The sequence below is a fragment of the Syngnathus acus genome, chromosome 5, assembly GCF_901709675.1.
Source record: "Syngnathus acus chromosome 5, fSynAcu1.2, whole genome shotgun sequence".
In the NCBI taxonomy this organism is placed as follows: domain Eukaryota; kingdom Metazoa; phylum Chordata; class Actinopteri; order Syngnathiformes; family Syngnathidae; genus Syngnathus; species Syngnathus acus.
In genome coordinates, this window is record NC_051091.1 from 12132985 (window position 1) to 12152469 (window position 19485).

A 19485-nucleotide genomic window follows, 5' to 3' on the forward strand; every position below is an offset into this window, starting at 1 on the left:
ATTTGGAGTCTTCAATCGGCCTACCAAGCATGTTTTCGGGATGTGGGAGGAAACCGGAGTGCCCGGAGAAAACCCACGCGGGCCCGGGGAGAACATGCAAACTCCACACAGGGAGGGCCGGAGGTGGAATCGAACCCGCACCCTCCTAACTGTGAGGCGGACGTGCTACCCAGTAAGCCACCGAGCCGCCCCAATATCAAATCATTACTTTAATTTGAAAGCCTTCAAATGGCAACTTGAAACCCTAACCCAGTCTCAAAAATCATACCTGAAACCCAAAACCTTTAATTTTGGTAATAAACAATAATTGTGGAAAAAATTGCTTAGTAAAGAATTAACAGTTTATTTAGGTGTATTTTCTATTGTGGTGAATAGAGCTGATAAGCCACACATTTTTAATTGTATGCTGATTTTTGCTTGGTGGTCTATTTTTTAAATACTTGATTGTCCCCCAAATGCAGATCTCCCCCAAACTGCAGATGAGATCTGCATTTGGTTTAATCATACAGTAAGAATAAAATGCATTTCAATTATTATGAAGAAATTAAAAACATGAAAAATAATACTAGACTGCACACGTGTTGTTACTTTAACATCTTCACAGTTTAAGTCATGTATTTTTAATATTTTCATTTTATTACATGATAATACAATGTCATAGGAAACGGTGGAGATTGGAAATGAGCTTTTACGACTCCAATCTCCGTTAACGACATGTCGTAAAAAGCAACTAGGCGAGGTACGGCATCGCAGGGAGAATACTAGATTTATTGATGTCGGAGTTTTTTGAATGATTTTCTGTCACATCGTACGCATACTAGTAAGTTCACAACACTCACTATCATCAGTTAAACTTCACGTATTCCATTTGACGGATTTGTGGCGTGAAATACGACTGTGTCGCAAATCCAGCATGAGCATGAGGCTTTCTCCTGTGTGTGTGTGAATAAAGCAAATGCAGTGAGTGCTTTTATGTTGCAGCGGTTTGCCAACTGATTCTGCTTCCAAAATTAAGCGATGCTGGTCACCGTTTTCTGCGCGCCGAGAGATCGCCCAGAAAGCACATTCGCCCTCGATGTGTCTCCAGAGCTGGAGCTGAGAGACTTTGTGGCACTTTGTGAACTGGAATCGGGAATCCCGGCGGGGGAAATTCAGGTAAGGACACCCGGCGGCGGTGGGCTGTTGAGCTAACCTAGCTCGTGGCTAGTTAGCCCAGTCGTCTTTGCTAGCATGAATCATACTTTTGCTTGCGTTTTAGGACCCAAGCGCCGGGCAAATTCGCCAAACGCAGGCCGTTCGTCATTAAGCGTCAGTAAGAACACGTAATCAGTTGATGTCATTCGCATATGCATAAAAACTTCGTTTCAATGAATTTTCATGTCAGACTAGCGACTAGGTCTGTTTGCGAAGGCTAACGGCTAAACAAACAACACAATCTTGTTACGGTGTAATAAGCAGTGGTGGGCCACCCGTGGGTCCTAAGTATAATGTTAGTCAAGTTACATTTAACAGGTAATCCATGTAATTATTTGAGTAAATATATGAGTGGGGGGGGAAATGCCGTACTCAAATGGTTTGTAAACTCTGATGTAAATATTGTATTTAGAACAAAGCATCAGCGTCAAATATACAAAACTGTTAATCAGATATTGACCATCAATGTCTTCATGTCACTCTTAATCGATTAATGGACAACGACTTGATTTGCAACTTAATTCATAACTATATTGGTTAAAACAAAATAATAATGATAATAATGAATATTTACTCCTTTTAGCTGCATGACCAGGTTGTCAACATAGCTGTCTGTGTATGGCGCAGTGCAGTTCCACACAGTGAGGAACTGGGCAGCCACAATAATATATGTTTCATGCAGCTTATTTGATGCTACCAGCAGTTGTGCTGTTGTGACCGGATGTGTTTTACATTTTGTTTTTTAAGATCTCCTATGTAGAGCAGCCCCTAAAAGACCCCACTCGTGCCTTGGGGACCTACGGGGTGAAGGATGGAGACGTCGTGGTCCTCAGGCAAGCCGACAAAAGGCCGCCACCCACTCAGCCAGCCTTCCCAGGTGAGAACGTCATGGAATTCCTGACTAAAAAGGTGGAGACCACAAAAGAAAATCAACGCAAAAATGAATGGGGCTCATCATAAAATTGGAGACAGACCCTGTTTTTTTTCTATCTGTGTAATATTTTTGGTAATTCAGCCTTGATTGTTGTCATATCCCACTAACCTACCAACCTTTTCTCCCCTTACTCCTGTAGGTCTGCCCCATATCGACTTTCGCTCCATCACAGTCCCAGGCGCCTCGACTTCAACCGCTCCCCATAGTACCGTCAGGCCGCCGCAACAACAGGCCGCACCACCGGCGCTGCAGCAGCAACAGCAGCAGCAGTTGCCCCCTCAGCAACAACCACAGCTCAGCACGCAGCCCTCCACCATCAACCCACCGGCCGTTCGCGGCTCCTCTTCTCAGGGGCTTGACGACCCCGCCTTACTCCAGCAGATGCTCCTGTCCAATCCGCACGAGCTGTCTCTCCTAAAAGAGCGAAATCCACCGCTCGCCGAGGCCTTGCTGAGCGGAGATCTAGGTAAATAAAAGAGCTATGCTGACGTACTGAGCTGAGGAGTGATGGAACACTGTGACTTACTAAGAAGAAAAGAAACAGAATTACTCATGTATTTATTTATTTACTTTTTTATTCTGTCTTGACATGGTTAATTTTCTCTTACCGTGCCAAATATTGTATCTTTTGCGATGTTGGTTGTAAACGTCTGGTTCTGGTTTCAGAGCGCTTTACCAAAGTTCTGCTGGAGCAACAGCAGGATCGAGCCAAGCGCGAGCAAGAGCGAATCCGACTGCTGACTGCAGATCCTTTCGATTTGGAAGCGCAGGCAAAGATCGAGGAGGATATCAGGTTTTGCTTGAGTTTTTTTCTCCGCATTGTTAATTTTGAGAATACGAGCCAGCGTCGGCGACATGCAAGATGTTTTTATTCTTGCTTAACGTTTAAATCTGCGCACGTTTCAGGCAGCACAACGTAGAAGAAAATATGACAATTGCAATGGAGGAGGCCCCAGAAAGCTTCGGGCAGGTTGTTATGCTCTACATTAATTGCAAAGTCAACGGGCACCCTGTCAAAGCTTTTGTCGACTCAGGTAATTGTTGGGGGATCGGACTCTAAAGGAGACATATTATGCTTTTTTTTCCCCACAATTTTAAAACACTTCCCAGGTGTCTTAACAACATGTCTGTGGCATGGTTTTGTCATAAGAGTGTCTGTTAAGAAAATTTAAAGTGTACACTCCGAACACACGGTTGTAAGGCTAACGAGTTATCATTTTCTGATTGAAATTGTGATCTTTGGCTGCTTGTGAACACTAAGCGCTAAGCTAACTTGCTCTGCACAATGTCTATGACAGCAATTTTGCATTTAAATAACACATTCGGAAATTTGTTTTTACATTTACTGTCACACATCATTGCATGTTTATACAACATGTATGAGGTTTGTTCTTGTTTTGCTCTCAGGCGCTCAAATGACCATCATGAGCCAAGCCTGTGCAGACCGCTGCAACATCATGCGATTAGTCGATCGCCGCTGGGCAGGCATCGCCAAGGGTGTGGGCACGCAGAAGATCATTGGCAGGGTTCATTTGGGTAGGGGTTTTCCTGTGGCGTGCACCATTGGGGGAAAAAAAAAAAAAGGTGTAGTACTGCATTGTGTACTGACGTGATCTTTCTTTTGTGTCCATGCAGCTCAGGTCCAGATCGAAGGGGACTTTCTTCCTTGCTCTTTCTCCATCTTGGAGGACCAGCCGATGGACATGCTGCTCGGTCTCGACATGCTTAAGAGACATCAGGTATGAACTGCCTGTCTTCCCCACTCTCAATTTTTAAGATGCAAAACAATCCAGAAGCATAATCAATTTGACTTTTTTGACTTGTAGTGTTCGATCGATCTGAAGAAAAGCGTCCTTGTCATCGGCACAACGGGCACCGAGACTCGTTTCTTGTCCGAGGCCGAGCTGCCCGAATGCGCCCGGCTAGCCTACGGGCCCGAGGGACGCGAGGCAGCCCGCCCCGAAGAGATGGCGGACAGGGAGCTTGCGGAGGCACTTCAGCGGTCCATACACGAAAGTGGTATGTATGGTCTTCGCTATCATTGGCTTGTTTTTTTTTTTTAGGTTTCTTTCACCCTTTCTTTTAGAATGACAATTGCATGGGCCACGCACATTTTATTCATGCTGTCACATAATCATGCCATACCTTCGCCTTGATAAATGTGGCCTCGGTTTACAACAACAGATGTAGATCTGCTGAGCACCGGAGTTTGACGGCTCATCTTATGATGTTTACTATTTTAAAATATTAAGAATCATGTTTACACATTTTTTAACAAAGCATTTGTTTTCATTTACTGATATTTACAGTAAATGTAAATGAGTGCCATGCATTTCTTTACATTGCTTCCATTTACTTTCATTTACGTTATCAAAATGGGTAGATAGCTGGATAGGTCTTTGGGCTAGGTAGGTGGACTTAAGTTGTTCATCTTCAGGAGAAATGAATAAGCGGGGTGCTAATTAGTCACGTGTGCATGTTGTGTACATGCGTAAACTAATGAGTAAAATAGCTGGAGTACACGGTATGTTCATTATCAACAGCAGTTTTGTCGGTAGTTTTACAGTATATAGTAAGAGCGATGATGTGTCCAAAAAGACACACGTGAAAAAGGTGTGATTTGGTTGCTGCATGTTTTGTGTGCCACTGCTAACTTTCTCCGTCCCTCTGCATGATGTGTGCGGTGTGCGCCTTAACCCATGAGCAGAACAGCACTGATGCAAATGGAGACAGCTGGAGGGGGGCCATACAATCAGGTACTGCAAAAAAAATCACAAGCCAGTCATTGCCAGCGCTTTATTATTATTTCTGACCACCTTGATTATGGTTTGGTTTTTGCCACAGGATCTGCTACTCTTTTTGTGGGCGTATTTTTGCATGTAGGTTGTCTTTGAAGATGGCAAAAGAGAAGCTTGAGAAAGTAACAAATTCTCCACACAACACCCCATAAAGACAAACTGTTGTAGTGCTCTCTTTCGCTCTCCAACACATATGTACATACAGTAAGTCCCCACAACTCATGGCAAGAGATTGTGTGCGAATAATTGTTTAAAAAAAAAAAAAAATCCAAAAATGTTTTTCATGTTGAATTTATGGGGTGTTTTATATCGCATTTTGAAGGAAAAAATGAATCCATTGGGATAAGGCTATAAGATCTAAATGTGGAATAAGTGAAGTGCTGTGACTTCACAGATTCCAATGAGACTTCATCTTCTCACGATATCCGATTGTGCTATCTGTTCCCTGTACCTAAAAGACACTGCAGACGGACAGACTACCTCACCGCAGCCGCCGCCATTGTCACTACCCACAGCCACAGACCAAATGTCCTCAAGCGCCCATCCCCACAAAGCTGACTCGGATTGCTCAGAGTCCACCCTGGAGCTGACCTCAGGATCGGACCAACTTGGCCTCCAGGAACCTCATCTGCCTATAGAGCAGGATCAGCTCCAGCCGCCCCCTCTGGAAGATTGTACTGTCTCGGTAGAAGAAGCCCCGGGACCCTGTCAGTCAGCTGAAGCCCTCCATTGTCCAGAAGGTAATGAGAACGGGACTACGGAAGCATCCCAAACAGAGAACAGCCCAGCCCTCCCCTATCCAGAACTAGCACCCAGTCAGCCCATGGAGCATGAGGCAGCCGAGTCTGGAACGACAGATCCTTGCCAGTCGGGCTCTGTCCAAATGGACTCCTCGTGCCGGGATCAGCCCGAGAGCTCTGACAGCATCCCGTCCCTGGCCGCTGCTCTCTTGGAGCTCCATGAACTGCTGCTCTCCAACAACTGCAGTACTCCCCATCCCTCGACGCATCCCCAGGAGGAGGAGCCAACCCGAGTCAGAGCAGAACCAAGCAATGCCAAAGCCAAACCATCTACTGCTTGCGATGTGTCCTCTGAGAGTGCAGGGGCAGACTCTTCGGAAGGGCCTCTGGAGCCTCCATCTGAAGCCAGAGACCCCAACGTCTATCATCCCGAGTTAGTGGCTCCTCCACAACCCCCAACTGTAGCCAGAGACTCCAGCATTTATCATCCCGAGTCAGCAAGTTCCCCCAATTGTGACGGGGACTTCAGGGAACCCCTGGAGGGGCACCAGGGGAGCGGGGATGCACACGGACGAGTAAGCACGCCGGACAGTCTTGTCTCCGGCCCCACCTACGCCCCACCTCCCATAACCTTTACAGAACAATATCCAGCCGAACACATCCAGAGAATCCAGGCTGCAGGTTTTTCTGCCCGCGATGCTGCAGAGGCTCTCGAGCAGGCGCACGGGGTCGTGGAGCTGGCTTTGCTGGCCCTCCTGGCCCGGAGCATCACCGTGCCCACCTAAGACTCCAAGCCCGCCCCCCCCCACCAACGTCTCATCTCCTTTTTATGCTTTTGGGTTTTGATCCAGATGTCTCGTGCCCCTCTTTGCAGGGAATGTGTCTTAACAGGGATATGCTGTCGCACAGTACTGATCATCCTTTTCTTGACATTAGCGGATATGCGTGGTGCATATTTGCACGCCGACGTCTCGGGCGTACATCCATCTGAATGATTTTTGGGTGTTTTCTAATATACATTGATTTTTCTTTCTTTGTGATCCCATATCAATACATGTCATTTATTGTTGAAGCAAAATACATATATGATTTGACCTTTCTTATCTGTAAGCGTAGTACACATCTAAATTATTCAAATTGTCAAAGACCAGACATGATGAGGAGGGGTTGACTAATATGTGATTTTGAGCCATCTGATAATCAGACTCTGATCACAAGTATAGAAAATGCTCCAGTTATCAGTTAGTCTTGAACTTTTTTTGAGATGGGTGAGAAGTTATCAATCCACATAATCGTTCTGTGACAAATAATCAGCTTGATTTTGATTGAAAAAAATGGGGAGAGTGCTCAAATTCAGCCAGTGTATTTACACTGCTTCATGTAATTTCTACCATATTTTGTTTTTTTGTCAATAATGACATCATTTATTGTTCAACCATGGGATGTTTAACTTGCGTCTTGCCATTTTCTGATGTTACCCATGGAAAAGTAAATTCTCTCTAAAAGTTGCCACGATACAGTATATTAAACACGTTTACAAATCTACCAAAAATAAGAGCGAGAAAATGTGTTAGACACAAAAATCCAATTTTTGCGCTTTTCTTGTTGTCGTTATTGTTCGATGTATGTTTATCAGTTTTTTTGTATGTCAAATCAAGATGGATGTTCATTTCATTCTTTTCTGAATATAGATTGAAATCTACCCGTCATCTTGTATCACATGGCTTTATCCGGTCATCTGCCATACAATGTTTTCTGATGATTTATTTACGTTTGTCTTGTATGAGATTGCAAAATAAAACGGGGATTAGAATTTGTATACTATGCGTGCGTTCGGGCGTGCAATTGAAATCGCAATTGTCTTCTTTTTTTTTTTTTACAATGTTGAGTTTAAAAGGCAGGAAAATACCAACTGTAGATCTTTTGGATGATGTGATTTTATTTTTCAGAGTTTAAAAAAAAAAAAAAAAAAAAAGGCATCATCCCACCTGTTGTGCTGTTTTTGATTGACATGCCGACGGCAATAAATTAGAGGGATCCGGGCGTCGGTCGTTTGGAGAAAAAATGGCTAACTTTGACAGCAGCAGCATCAGACGTATAGGTGGAGACGTGTTCGCCCAACTGCTCGCGTACTTTGAAGAGCTTAGTAAGGAAGGAAGGAATCTCCTCAAGTTTCAGCTTCCCACTGTAACAACGGAGCAGCCTCGTACGTTGGACTTGAACATGGAGGAGTCAGCAAGTGACCCGGTGGACCTGAGCCAGAATCTCAAGTAAGCTTAAGTGGTGTTTTGATTTAGTTTGTACAGAAAACCTGATTTGAATAGATGTATGTTGCCTTGACTTTTCCACCCCACTGTCACTTTTTTGTGCACATTGAGCTCTGCTGTCGCAAAACTACCACTAATTAGTGCTGCACTGTAAACATAGTACCATTTTTCAGAATAAATTTAAAAAAATGCAAAGATAAAAAGGTTTTATAAAAATGCTACATAAAACCTCAACACCTGTTGCACTGAACATGCATGCTATATGTGATGATTGAATTCAGAACTATTTACATGATTGCTTTTTTGTGCACATGCGTTGTGCATGACGTGTTTTTTTTTTTTCTCCCTCTCTGGGTGTTTTTTCTAGTTCTATATTAGACATCTCATCAGCCATCAAGTCGGTTGCTGCAAATGGAATGTGGAATTTTGGGAAAATGCAGACCATGCCCAAGTTGTTTTGGGCTCCTGGACATGAGGAAAACAAGACACCTTTGATTCCTCCAATAGCGCAGGCTACCACAGAAGAAGAGTAAGGTTTTATGAAAGCCTGTAGTAGACTTATTTGGTATGGAATCTAAACCAATTGTCTTTCCAGGCCTGAAGAGGAGGACAAGGATAACGAAGAGGGAGAGCCCATTGTGACCTTTCAGTCAAAGTACATTCACAAATGTGAGTGGTAATTGAGCAATATTTATTTGTAAAAAAAAAAATTTCTAAATGACTTATTTTCATTTTTGTCATTTAATGTGCAGGCCCCCTCTACCAGGACTACTGTGTACAGTCAGTCAGAGATGACCTCCAGAAACTCAACACTAAGACCTTCCTGTCTGAACTGATCGCCCCCGAATATCTGCGGGGTCTTCAATCTCGCCTCAGTCCCAAAGAGTCGCCTTGGCAGAGCTCCCCTGGGTCAAGCTCGCCCTCTCCTCCTGATTGCCGCGTTATCCGCGTGGTACCTTGCACCCTGTGGCAAGACTTGGACGAGGTGAAGGCGGCCGGTCTGCTCAGCACTATGACGGTCCAACAGATTCGACTTCAGGAGGTGCGATCTAGTTCTCAGATATACTCAAGTTAGGTGGGATCAAATGGGATGTGTGGGGGTGTTGGTACGTTGTCTTAGTGGTCAGGACATATGCCACGCAGTTGTGCTGGTCTGAGTTCCAATCTCTGCTTCGGCCTTCTTACTTGGATTGATGACTCTAAATTTTCCATAGGTGTCAATGGTTGTTTATTTAATGTGATAAATGAATACAAAATCAATTTTAAAAAATGAGTATATTTTAAAATAAAATAAAAAATTGCAAAATATATTACAGGAATCTTGAATGTCAATGTTGTTTCCGAATATTACCAATGTCATTTTAAAAGAATACACGTTTGTTTTTCTTTACATAGTCCATGTTTGAATTGATCAGCTCTGAGGCGTCTTACTTAAGGAGCCTGAGCGTCACAGTGGATCACTTCTTCTCATCCAAAGCGCTCAAGCGAACCTTATCCCAAATGGAGCACCACACTTTGTTCTCCAACGTCCGTCACGTGAAGGTCACCAGTGAGAAGTAAGAATGATGCTTCTTGACTCTTCACCTTGTCTGTCTTCTCTGGTGCTTGTCCTTATTAAAGTGAGCCGGCACATATCCATCCAAGAGAACTTTATACTTCTTCTAGGTTTCTTATGGACCTGGAGATGCGCCTGGGCGAGTGCGTGATGATATCCCAGCTTGGGGACATTGTACTTGACCATTGCCCCGCTTTCCGCGCCCGCTATGTGCCCTACATAACCAACATGATGTACCAGGAGACGCTCATCAACCAGCTGCTGTGCGTCTGCCTTATGCCATATTTTCTTGTCGTTGCCATCTGAATGCCATCACCGCTTTTCTTCCATCTCAAGGCAGCAGAACCGTGACTTTGTGTCATGCCTCAAGCAGCTCGAGAGCGAGCCGGTGTGCCAGAGACAGACTCTTAAATCCTTCCTCGTCCTTCCCTTCCAGAGAATCACTCGCATTAAGCTCATTCTGGAGGTAATTTTGTATTGTCATATTGCCACTTTTTTTTTTTTATGGGTGTGCACTTAATTCAATAGACAGTAATAAATCTGTGTCCAATTTTGTCCCCCTAGAATAGCCTGAAACTGACTGAAGTGGATTCAGATGGCGTGTCATTATTTCACAAAGCAAAGGAGGCCATACATGAGGTACCGTTGCTTTAATTCCACGCGATATGAAAATAAATTCCAAGCAAATGTCATCCTTTATGTTTTTGTTCGGGCCAGATCGTGGTTGAGTGCAACGAGGGGATTAGAAAAATGAAAGTCATCGAGCAACTCATCTCCCTGGAGGTGTTGCTGGATTTTGGCAATCTGAAGGTAGATCTTGATTTTTCTTTCACATTTTTGGACTGGAAAAAAAAGTTGAAGACCCTGAAGTTGTTATTTTAGGCACTCCCTCTGGTCGTAAGTGGCCGTTTTTTGGTGCACAATGGCCCCTTGAGCCTCCTGACAGTGGAGAGCAGCCCTCAATCCAGAATGCTTCTCATTGACATCCACCTTCACCTCTTCAACGACTTGTTGATCCTCTCCACAAAAAAGTACTTGTCAATAAGCCAAATGTAGCTGTTGAAGTACTTAACACCACAACAACAAAAGGATAAATCTCAGTTTTCATGTCAGGGAGCAGCGCTTCCTGGTAGAGGACCATGCCGAGTTCCCCACGTATGTGCACGTCGCACCCCTGAAGACGGAAGAACTTGGTCTACCGCCGGAATCCTTCCTGTTACATCTCTCTCGGAGTTGCACCGGAAACCCGACCGCCATGATACTAGTTGCACACAGCAGGTATGAAAGGGAGAGGATGGAGTAAGAATTCATAAAGAAGAATTCATAAATAGTTCAAGAGATCACTATTGTCATGTTTGTCTGCGTACATTTAAGTTTGCTTTTGGCCACAGGTCAGACCAGGAGCAGTGGCTGAGGGTGCTGAAGGCTGATTTTTTTTAAATCAAAGATTTAGAAGCACATTTTCTGTAGTTGTTCACGTACCCAGTGTGCACTTTGACAAATCACACACTTAAAAAAAACAAAACAAAAAAAAAAAAAAAAACTTCAAGACATTCATTGTAATCACGACTGAATTAACTTTAAAAATGAAATCACATTTTATATGCATGTATAATCCACTGTTTTTCACTGTTAAATATGTTTGATTTTAATGAACTGTACATTCAAATTGGCTGGTAATAAAATGGTATGTTCTCATATAAAACATTAAATTCATTTTAATTGTGAAAGTGGCAAAGAAATTATATTAAGGAAGAGTGTTCTTCAGGGGGAAAAAAACTACTTTTTAATAATTCTACTATTCCAAAATCGAACTTTCTGTCTGCTGCTGCATCTGGTGCCCAGCCATAATGCAATCTTGATTCCATAGATTCTCTGCCAGGCTGTTGAGGAGAGGTGCGGCGGCATCCAGCCCGTCGCCCACCTCCTCGCTGCCTGTGCGCAACACTGCTAGCTGCCACGTTTCCTGGAAGTTTCTCACGTCCTTCTCTGAGACATCACAGTGCATGAACAGGTCAAATCGGAGCAAAACATCAAGGAAAAATTGCCATCAACTGGGAATGTGCTCGTGCTCACTTGAGTGGTAATCCACTACGGAAAATGGATTTATTTATTTAAAAGGATACTTTGTGCCGACCACCAAAGTCACAGCTGGGCCCCCAGATGATTCTTTCCACTTTGTAATTTGATTAGCAAGATCATCAAAAGATGTTCTATCAGTGAAGGAGAAAAGAAAGAGAACGGCATCCACTTTCTCCTTACAAGACTGAAAGGAAAATAAATTTGAGATTTTTTTCCCCCCCTCACAAAAACCGTTAGATGATCATACATACTGGGAGCAGATGGTCGAATCGTCGCAAGGCATTTTCTCCGCAATCCCACAACTGGAAACGGAAGAAGAGCACTCTGCCACTTTCTTTTAACTTGACTGGCCAGTAAACCACTGTCGTCTCAATGCCTTGGACACAAACAAACGGACAATATTGGTACTGTCATTGTTCCAAGCCGGACCCATACACCAACATGTTTTGGCGAGAAAGGGACTGCTTCAGCAAACATATGGAATGAAGTCTGTCTGAAATTATGGGAGGAATTGAATGTCTCAAATGACTGCACGTTCTAGGTACAAGCTTCTACCTGTGGTCTCGTAGTGCATGCTGGGTATTGTTTGTCCAGCAAGGCGTGCTGCGAGAGTACTTTTACCCACTCCACTCTTGCCAGACAGGACGACCTTATAGTGTACCGTGTCCACAGGGATGTGTGGCGGCATTACCGGGGACTCCAATAGACCTGCCCACACAAATGATACAAGTCTCGTTTCAGTCGCGGACCAATCAATGTTTTTGCAAGTTACCAAAATGCTTGCGTTTCTTCTTGTATAGTATCTTGCTGAAGTATTCTTTGCTGTCTTTGCATCGGTGCCAATCGGCGACGACGACCGAGCCGCTTTTTGGAGCTTGAGTCATTTTGTTAAAACCTCGTAGCGAGTAGGGACAATGATGACGAATTAAAGTGGTGTTACATGTCAAGTTGCTCCTATGTTATCTTACTCCCCGTCTCGAGTTACGACTGTTTTGGTAAGGCGAGTTGCGCAGTTTTGTTTCGCGACTGCAGATTCGTCACAAGCGACTTGGAACTTCCCTGATTGCAAAACTTCAAATTCTCAATAAAAACACTGTCTCGTTTGCATTTCCGACTGGCTGCAAAAAATAGCAAACACTGAAAAAAAAATAGAAAAGTCATCAACGGGATTTTGAACCCGTGACGCAAAGAAATAACACTTTACATGGCAGTGCCTAAACCGCTGTACTATCGTGACACACAGCAATCTCACCAAATAATGTTCACTATAGCCAACAACACTAAATTACCCGGCGAAGGTCCGCGTTGATCTGACCTGCCCATGTTAACATGTATAATGTTACCATTGCCTGATGGGAGCTCAGCATCAGCTGTCATGCGATAGTGTTGTCTCGTGAGTGAACGATTCGTTCAAAAGAACGAATCCTTTCAGTGAACGAGACTGAACGAATAACTTACTAAAGTGATTCGTTCTATTTTCAGTTCATATGACTTCAACCAGTAGGTGTCGGTATTGCGCATTGAAGCTGGTGCCACGTTGCCGTAAAACAAAACGAAGAAGAAAATGACGTAACTTCCCATTCACGAACGAGTCGTGAATTGCATTTCCCGTTCACCAACTGAACGAATCTTCAGACTTGCATGAACTCACTGACACTGTCACATCATACATCAGTTTTTGTGAGGATCTGTGTGTGCAGACTAAGACCTTCTGCACGTACAACAACGACAAACCTTGGTTTACACCGAACCTCAGGAGGCTGCGCAAAGTCAAGGAGGAGGCCTACAGGAGCGGCGACCGCGACCTGTTCAGGCAGACCAGAAACACACTGAACCGAGAGGTCAGGAAAGCCAGGAGGTGTTACGGGGAGAACCTGAAGAGACACCTCTCTGCCAATCCTGATCCCTCAACAGTGTGGAAAGGTCTGCAGAGCATCACGGGCTACAAGAAACAAACCCCCCGTCCTGTGGAGAGCCCAAGGCTTGCTAACCAGCTAAACAGGTTCTACTGCAGGTTTGATCGGTCCTCCCACACAACGGGACTTCCTGCAGCACAATCTACATACTCACCTCTCCCCACAACTGCTCTGTCCACACCTCTATCATCGTTGTCACCCACTCTCTCTCTTGCAGAGGCCGCGCCCGCACTCCAGATCCGCGAGGAGGAAGTGTGCCAGATGTTCCGGAGACAAAAGACCAGGAAGGCACCGGGCCCAGACGGCGTGTCACCTTCCTGCTTGAAAGTCTGCGCTGAGCAGCTGGCGCCCACCTTTGCACGGATCTTCAACCGTTCACTGGAGCTGTGTGAGGTGCCCTCGTGCTTCAAGAGCTCCACCATCATTCCAGTGGCCAAGAAGCCCGCCATCACAGGTTTGAATGACTACAGACCTGTCACACTGACATCTGTGGTCATGAAATCTTTCGAGAGGTTAGTGCTGAACCACCTGAAGGATGTCACGGGCCCCCTGCTTGACCCCCTCCAGTTTGCCTACCGGGCAAACAGGTCAGTGGATGATGCGGTCAACATGGGACTGCACTACATCCTGCACCACCTGGACACCCCAGGAACGTACGCCAGGATCCTGTTCGTGGACTTCAGCTCGGCGTTCAACACCATCGCTCCTGACATCCTCCAACAGAAGCTCATCCAGCTTGCGGTGCCTGCCTCCACCTGTCAGTGGATCACCAGCTTCCTGACCAACAGGAGACAGCGTGTGAGGCTGGGGGGCATCACATCTGACACCCGGACCACCAATACTGGAGCCCCTCAGGGGTGCGTCCTCTCCCCACTGCTCTTCTCTCTCTACACTAGGGGTGTCCAAACTACGGCCCGCGGGCCAACTGCGGCCCGCGGTCCAGTTTTTATTGGCCCGCAGCAAATTCTGAAAACATAATTGAATGTGGCCCGCACAACAGCTTGAGCACTTCTCAGTTCCCACAGTCGATGGAAACACGTTGGAATGCGGCCCCGAGGACTAGAGCTTGACACCTGTGACCTTTTACCATGATACTTCCCTAATAAAGTGGCCTGTTATTAGGTACACTTGAAAATGGCGGTGTACCTAATGGAGTGTCCGAGTGACGTCACAGATCAAACAGCCAATCAGAAAGTGGGGGTGAGGGCGGGTGTGGCACTTTTCACTTTCCGTGAAGCTTTGACCATGATATTTCCCTAATGAAGTGGCCTGTGATTAGGTACACCTGAAAATGGCAGTGTACCTAGTAGAGTGTCCGAGTGACGTCACAGATCAAACAGCCAATCAGAAAGTGGAGGTGAGGGCGAGTGTGGCACTTTTCACTTTCCGTGAAGCTTTGACCACGATTTTTCCCTAATGAAGTGGCCTGTGATTAGGTAAGATTTTACAAAAATATATACCGGTATTAAAAAAAAAAAAAAAAAAAGTAACCCTGATTGTCTTGAGAATTAGTTCTAAAAAGTTTGCTGAAATACAAATGTATGTTTTATATTCAGTATTCAATTTTAATCCTTGATAAACGGACTCTCCACAAACCAATAGCAGTCACCTGCGGTTGCCTTGATGACGCACTGTGACATGGAGATGTGGCTAAAGCGTAGCAGCGATGCTGCTGTTGAAAACACGGAGAAACAAGTAAAAATTAAGGCAAAACCATAGCCGACGAAGTACCGACAGTACATGGAAGACTATTTGATGGGATTTACGTCCACAAGTTGTAACCCACCCAAAGCGCTGTGCTTTTTTTGCGGGGAGAAATTAGCTAACGCTAGCATGAAGCCGGCACATCTCCAGCACACACAAAACACGGATGCCATGTTGGTAAGCCACCGGAGTTCTTCAGGAGGAAACTTTCTGACTTCAAGTCATCCCAAGACACAATGCGAAAAGCCTCCACGACATCAGCCAAAGCCCTGAAGGCTTCTTATGCGGTTTCTTTGCTCGTAGCTAAAGTAAAAAGAACCGTTCACCATAGCTCCATGTTTCTCACTAAAATGTAGTATGAGTGCAAAAGACTCATTCAAGCTTCAACACTGTTCAATGCTTGTTCAATGCTTGTCAAATCCAAATCAAATGTTCAATGCAACAATTCAATTTTAAGAGGAAAAAAAGTGCCTTTTTTTTTTTATCCCAAAAGAGTTTACCTCTGATTATTTTTTATGAGCAAATCTTTATTTATTATTAAGTTATCAATCTATTTTGTAAACAAGATATTATTTATTTATAATTAAGTTAATTTATTTATGTTTATGCCTTCTTGGTGGTATCGTTTTTGTTTCTAAATGCAATGTTTGAAACATAAATGTGTCTGTCAGGTACATTGCTACAAGTTGTTTAACTTTAATAAATCAAACACTGATGGGACAATCCTGTACCTCTTTCTTTTCGACCAGAAATGTGTTGCGCTGGTCAGGGGTTACTTGGCTGAAAAAATATTTCAAAGGGGGTACATCACTGAAAAAAGTTTGAGAACCACTGCTTTAAGGTAAGCAAATTCTAACAGAGAAGAGTGTAATATAAGTGCTTATAAAAAGAAAGAAAATGTGGCTCCAGACCATTTTAGCCAATTTGGTTGTCACTTTCTATCAAACTATTTCTAGTATTCAGAAATAAATAATGACCTCAAATGTAATGTGCAAGTTAACAAAAAGGTCAAAACTGCATAAAGATGACCCCAGAATTTGAACTCGGGTCGCCGGAGTGAGAGTCCAGAGCACTGACCATCACACTATGGAACACTCACTTGTGGTATATGAAAGGTACGTATACTATATGGTTTTATGGAGCAGCTCTTGCGAATAGACGTTGAACTCAAAGTCATCAGCGTGTGTGTGTGTGTGTGTGTGTGTGTGTGTGTGTGTGTGTGTGTGTGTGTGTGTGTGTGTGTGTGTGTGTGTGTGTGTGTGTGTGTGTGTGTGTGTGTGTGTGTGTGTGTGTGTGTGTGTGTGTGTGTGTGTGTGTGTGTGTGTGTGTGTGTGTGTGTGTGTGTGTGTGTGTGTGTGTGTGTGTGTAGTGTACTGCTGCTAACACAGGAGTTTCCCCATTGAGGGAATAATAAAGGATTATCTAATCTAACTCTGCTACACTCGTGACATGGCTTTTCATTTTGGATGCGTTTGCAGTTCAATTCTTCACCATACTGATGGAATAAAATCGAGAGGTGATTTGAATTCTACGCTCCTCACGTCTGCATGTGCGCTATAGTATGGTCGTCGTTATGTTTCATTATCATCTTTAATGTCTGCAGGCGCAAAGCATTAAATGTCGGTAATGACGCTGTAGGGCTACGTTGTAAATGTATATCTTTTATACTGTTTTGACCTTTTTGTTAACATGCACATTACATTTGAGGTCATTATTTATTCCTGAATACTATAAATAGTTTGAGATTGAATGTGACAACTAAATTGGCTAAAATGGTCTGGAGCCACTTTTTCTTTCCTTTTATAAGCACTTATATGTGTGTTTAAAAAAAAAAAAAAAAAAAAAACAGGCATCAGGCAATGGTAACAATTCTGTCGCTAAACATGATTTAAAGTTTGACATCCCTTGCGCCCATTTTAAACGTCACTTCCGTCTGATGAATGCTAGCGCAGCGTTCAAGTCCCCCAATAAAAATCGTAAATTACATGAAAAGACGACACTAAAGACGTTTCGTTAAGATGAGTTTCAAATGACATGTCGTCGGGTAGAATTACTAAATAATACGGTTACTATCAATTAATGTATCTTCACGTCGTACTTAAGTACGTACGTGATGAAATCTGAATACAGCGCTCCTGGAAGTAAAAATCATATACCTGGCATAGGTCGCTTTCTACCGCCGCTAGATGTCAGTAAAATCTTTTTTGCTGTCTGGTGGTTTACAGAGGTCACGTCTGGTAAAATTCAATGCCTTGAAGTTTGCTGTGCAGAAGGGGATTATACTTGTACTTATTAAATAAAGCAAGACATTGCGATCACTCAAATTTTCAGCAACATTTATATTATTTCTGTTCTAAAGCTAAGCATTCACTTTGAACTTGACTATTGCTGTGGCCCACCACGCCCAAAGTTTAAAAAAAAATGCTTGTGCAGCATTGCTTTAACAGCTCATAAAATGTGATGACCGTGACACACGTTTCCTCATCGTTTGGCTCAGTCAAAAGAAGGGGAAAAAAAAGAAGAAAGAAAGCAGGTGTTTTCTGCACAGTATCATGGTATAATATTATACTCGGTATAAGGTATCTGTACAAGCCTTTGCACGTCTGACCTATAAACTTGTGAACTTTAATGCAGTCCCGAGGCAGTGATACCGAAAATTCCACACCAGATGCTCACATGTTGAATTCCCTAAAGAATGTAACTTACTTTATGGGGGGTGTTGCATTCCTTTGGAACAGGTATCTTGACTCATAAGTTCTGTAAGGGGATTTTGGTACATTTTTGGTCCGCTTTGAGCCCTCAAAATCCTAAAAATATGTCAGTTTGTAAGTCAATGTAAAATATTTGTCTCACATTTGACAACCATGACATCAAAAATGATTCACGTGCATTAGCGTTTTTTTGATCGCACGTCAGGGCAAACAAGGACGATGGGACCTTCTTTTGTCTTTAGTAGGGTGACCAGATTTAGGTTGCTGAAAAAGAGGACACCTTCTCATATTTTCGAGGACGTTTCGAGGACACTGTGTGCTGGAGTAGTGTTGGCTCATGAGTGAACGATTCATTCAAAAGAACAAATCTTTTCAGTGAACGTGAGTGAACGGATCACTTCCTGAAGTTATTCGTTCTTTTTTCAGTTCATATGACTTCAACCAACATGCAATGACGTAACTTATCCAACACTGTAGGTGTCGGAAATGCGCATTGAAGCTGGTGCCACCTCGCCGTAAAACAAAACGAAGAAGAAAAAAATAACGTAACTTCCCGTTCACGAACGAGTCAGTGAATTGCATTTCCTGTTCACCAACTGTCCCTAAAGGAGCGTCCGAGTGACGTCACAGATCAACCAGCCAATCTGGAGGTGGGGGTGAGGGCTGGTGTGGCACTTTTCACTTTCAGTTAAGCTTTGACCATGATTTTTCCCTAATAAAGTGGCCTGTTAGGTACACCTGAAAATGGCGGTGTACCTAATGATGTGGCCAAGTGACGGCACATATCAAACAGCCAATCAGGAGGTGGGGGTGAGGGCGGGTGTGGCACTTTTCACTTTCATTTAAGCTTTGACCATGATTTTTCCCTAATGAAGTGGCCCGTTATTAGGTACACCTGAAAATGGCGGTGTGCCTAATGGAGCGTCCGAGTGACGTCACAGATCAAACAGCCAATCAGGAGTTGGGGGTGAGGGCGGGTGTGGCACTTTTCACTTTCAGTTAAGCTTTGACCATGATTTTTCCCTAATGAAGTGGCCTGTGATTAGGTACACCTCATGGACACTTCGATAGGTACACTACATGAAATTTAAAAAAAAGAATAAATATATATTTTATTTATAAATAAGAAAGTGTAGCAAACGATTCGGTGAACGATTCTTTTGAACGAATCTTTTGAGTAAAACCGATTCTAAAGATTCAGTTTACTTAAAAGAACTTTTTGGAGGAAGCGGGGAGGGGGGTGCCTGCCTTGCACGTTAGGCACTCGGCTTCATATGCATCTCGACCCTGGCGAAAGCGCGCAATTTCTTTCTAATTCCTCCAGACAGTTTTTGAAATAACCCCCGGACAGATTTTGGGGCTGAAAAGTAGGACATGTCCGGGAAAAGCGGACGTCTGGTCACCCTATCTTTAGCCACGAGCCAGGCTGACTTGTGTGTAGATGTGACATTCTACTTTACTCTGGCAAAGTCATTGGGTTTGTTCACAAAATGGTCAGAGCGACACATTCAGCTCCCCCAAGATTTTTGTGATATATAAAATGAGATGAGAACAGCTGAACTTTATTTTGGGTTAATCAGAGGC

General features: G+C 43.8%; 3 protein-coding genes across 8 annotated transcripts; 2 read left to right on the top strand and 1 right to left on the bottom strand.

The window, feature by feature from the left end:
• The first annotated feature begins 716 nt into the window (after positions 1-716).
• ddi2 (DNA-damage inducible protein 2) lies at positions 717-7483 on the top strand. Of its 4 annotated transcripts, none has more exons than XM_037251695.1 (11): positions 717-820; positions 982-1155; positions 1942-2071; positions 2268-2594; positions 2795-2921; positions 3035-3162; positions 3536-3664; positions 3764-3867; positions 3955-4147; positions 4836-4884; positions 5385-5647. In XM_037251695.1, exons 2-10 carry the CDS (start codon positions 1018-1020, stop codon positions 4844-4846), a joined length of 1287 nt encoding a protein of 428 aa, XP_037107590.1. In that variant the 5' UTR covers positions 717-820; positions 982-1017; the 3' UTR covers positions 4847-4884; positions 5385-5647. The 4 variants fall into 4 exon arrangements, with proteins under 4 accessions (XP_037107590.1, XP_037107591.1, XP_037107587.1 ...); XM_037251696.1 differs by lacking the exon at positions 5385-5647 and adding an exon at positions 5321-5359; XM_037251692.1 differs by lacking the exon at positions 4836-4884 and having other exon boundaries at positions 5385-7483.
• A 35-nt stretch (positions 7484-7518) lies between these two features.
• Positions 7519-11008, top strand: si:ch73-15b2.5 (rho guanine nucleotide exchange factor 19). Its single transcript, XM_037251697.1, has 12 exons — positions 7519-7936; positions 8301-8462; positions 8529-8602; positions 8686-8975; positions 9329-9489; positions 9599-9751; positions 9825-9954; positions 10053-10127; positions 10206-10298; positions 10371-10519; positions 10602-10766; positions 10880-11008. The coding sequence occupies exons 1-12, from the start codon at positions 7731-7733 to the stop codon at positions 10926-10928; spliced, it is 1707 nt and encodes a 568-aa protein (XP_037107592.1). The 5' UTR covers positions 7519-7730; the 3' UTR covers positions 10929-11008.
• A 102-nt stretch (positions 11009-11110) lies between these two features.
• cplane2 (ciliogenesis and planar polarity effector 2) lies at positions 11111-13018 on the bottom strand. 3 transcript variants are annotated; one of them, XM_037251700.1, is made up of 5 exons: positions 12914-13018; positions 12126-12278; positions 11822-11946; positions 11615-11754; positions 11111-11477 (listed from the first exon to the last, which is right to left on the bottom strand). In XM_037251700.1, exons 1-5 carry the CDS (start codon positions 12945-12947, stop codon positions 11231-11233), a joined length of 699 nt encoding a protein of 232 aa, XP_037107595.1. In that variant the 5' UTR covers positions 12948-13018; the 3' UTR covers positions 11111-11230. The 3 variants fall into 3 exon arrangements, with proteins under 3 accessions (XP_037107595.1, XP_037107593.1, XP_037107594.1); XM_037251698.1 differs by lacking the exon at positions 12914-13018 and adding an exon at positions 12343-12659; XM_037251699.1 differs by lacking the exon at positions 12914-13018 and adding an exon at positions 12343-12657 and having other exon boundaries at positions 11189-11509.
• Between the last annotated feature and the right edge of the window lie 6467 nt (positions 13019-19485).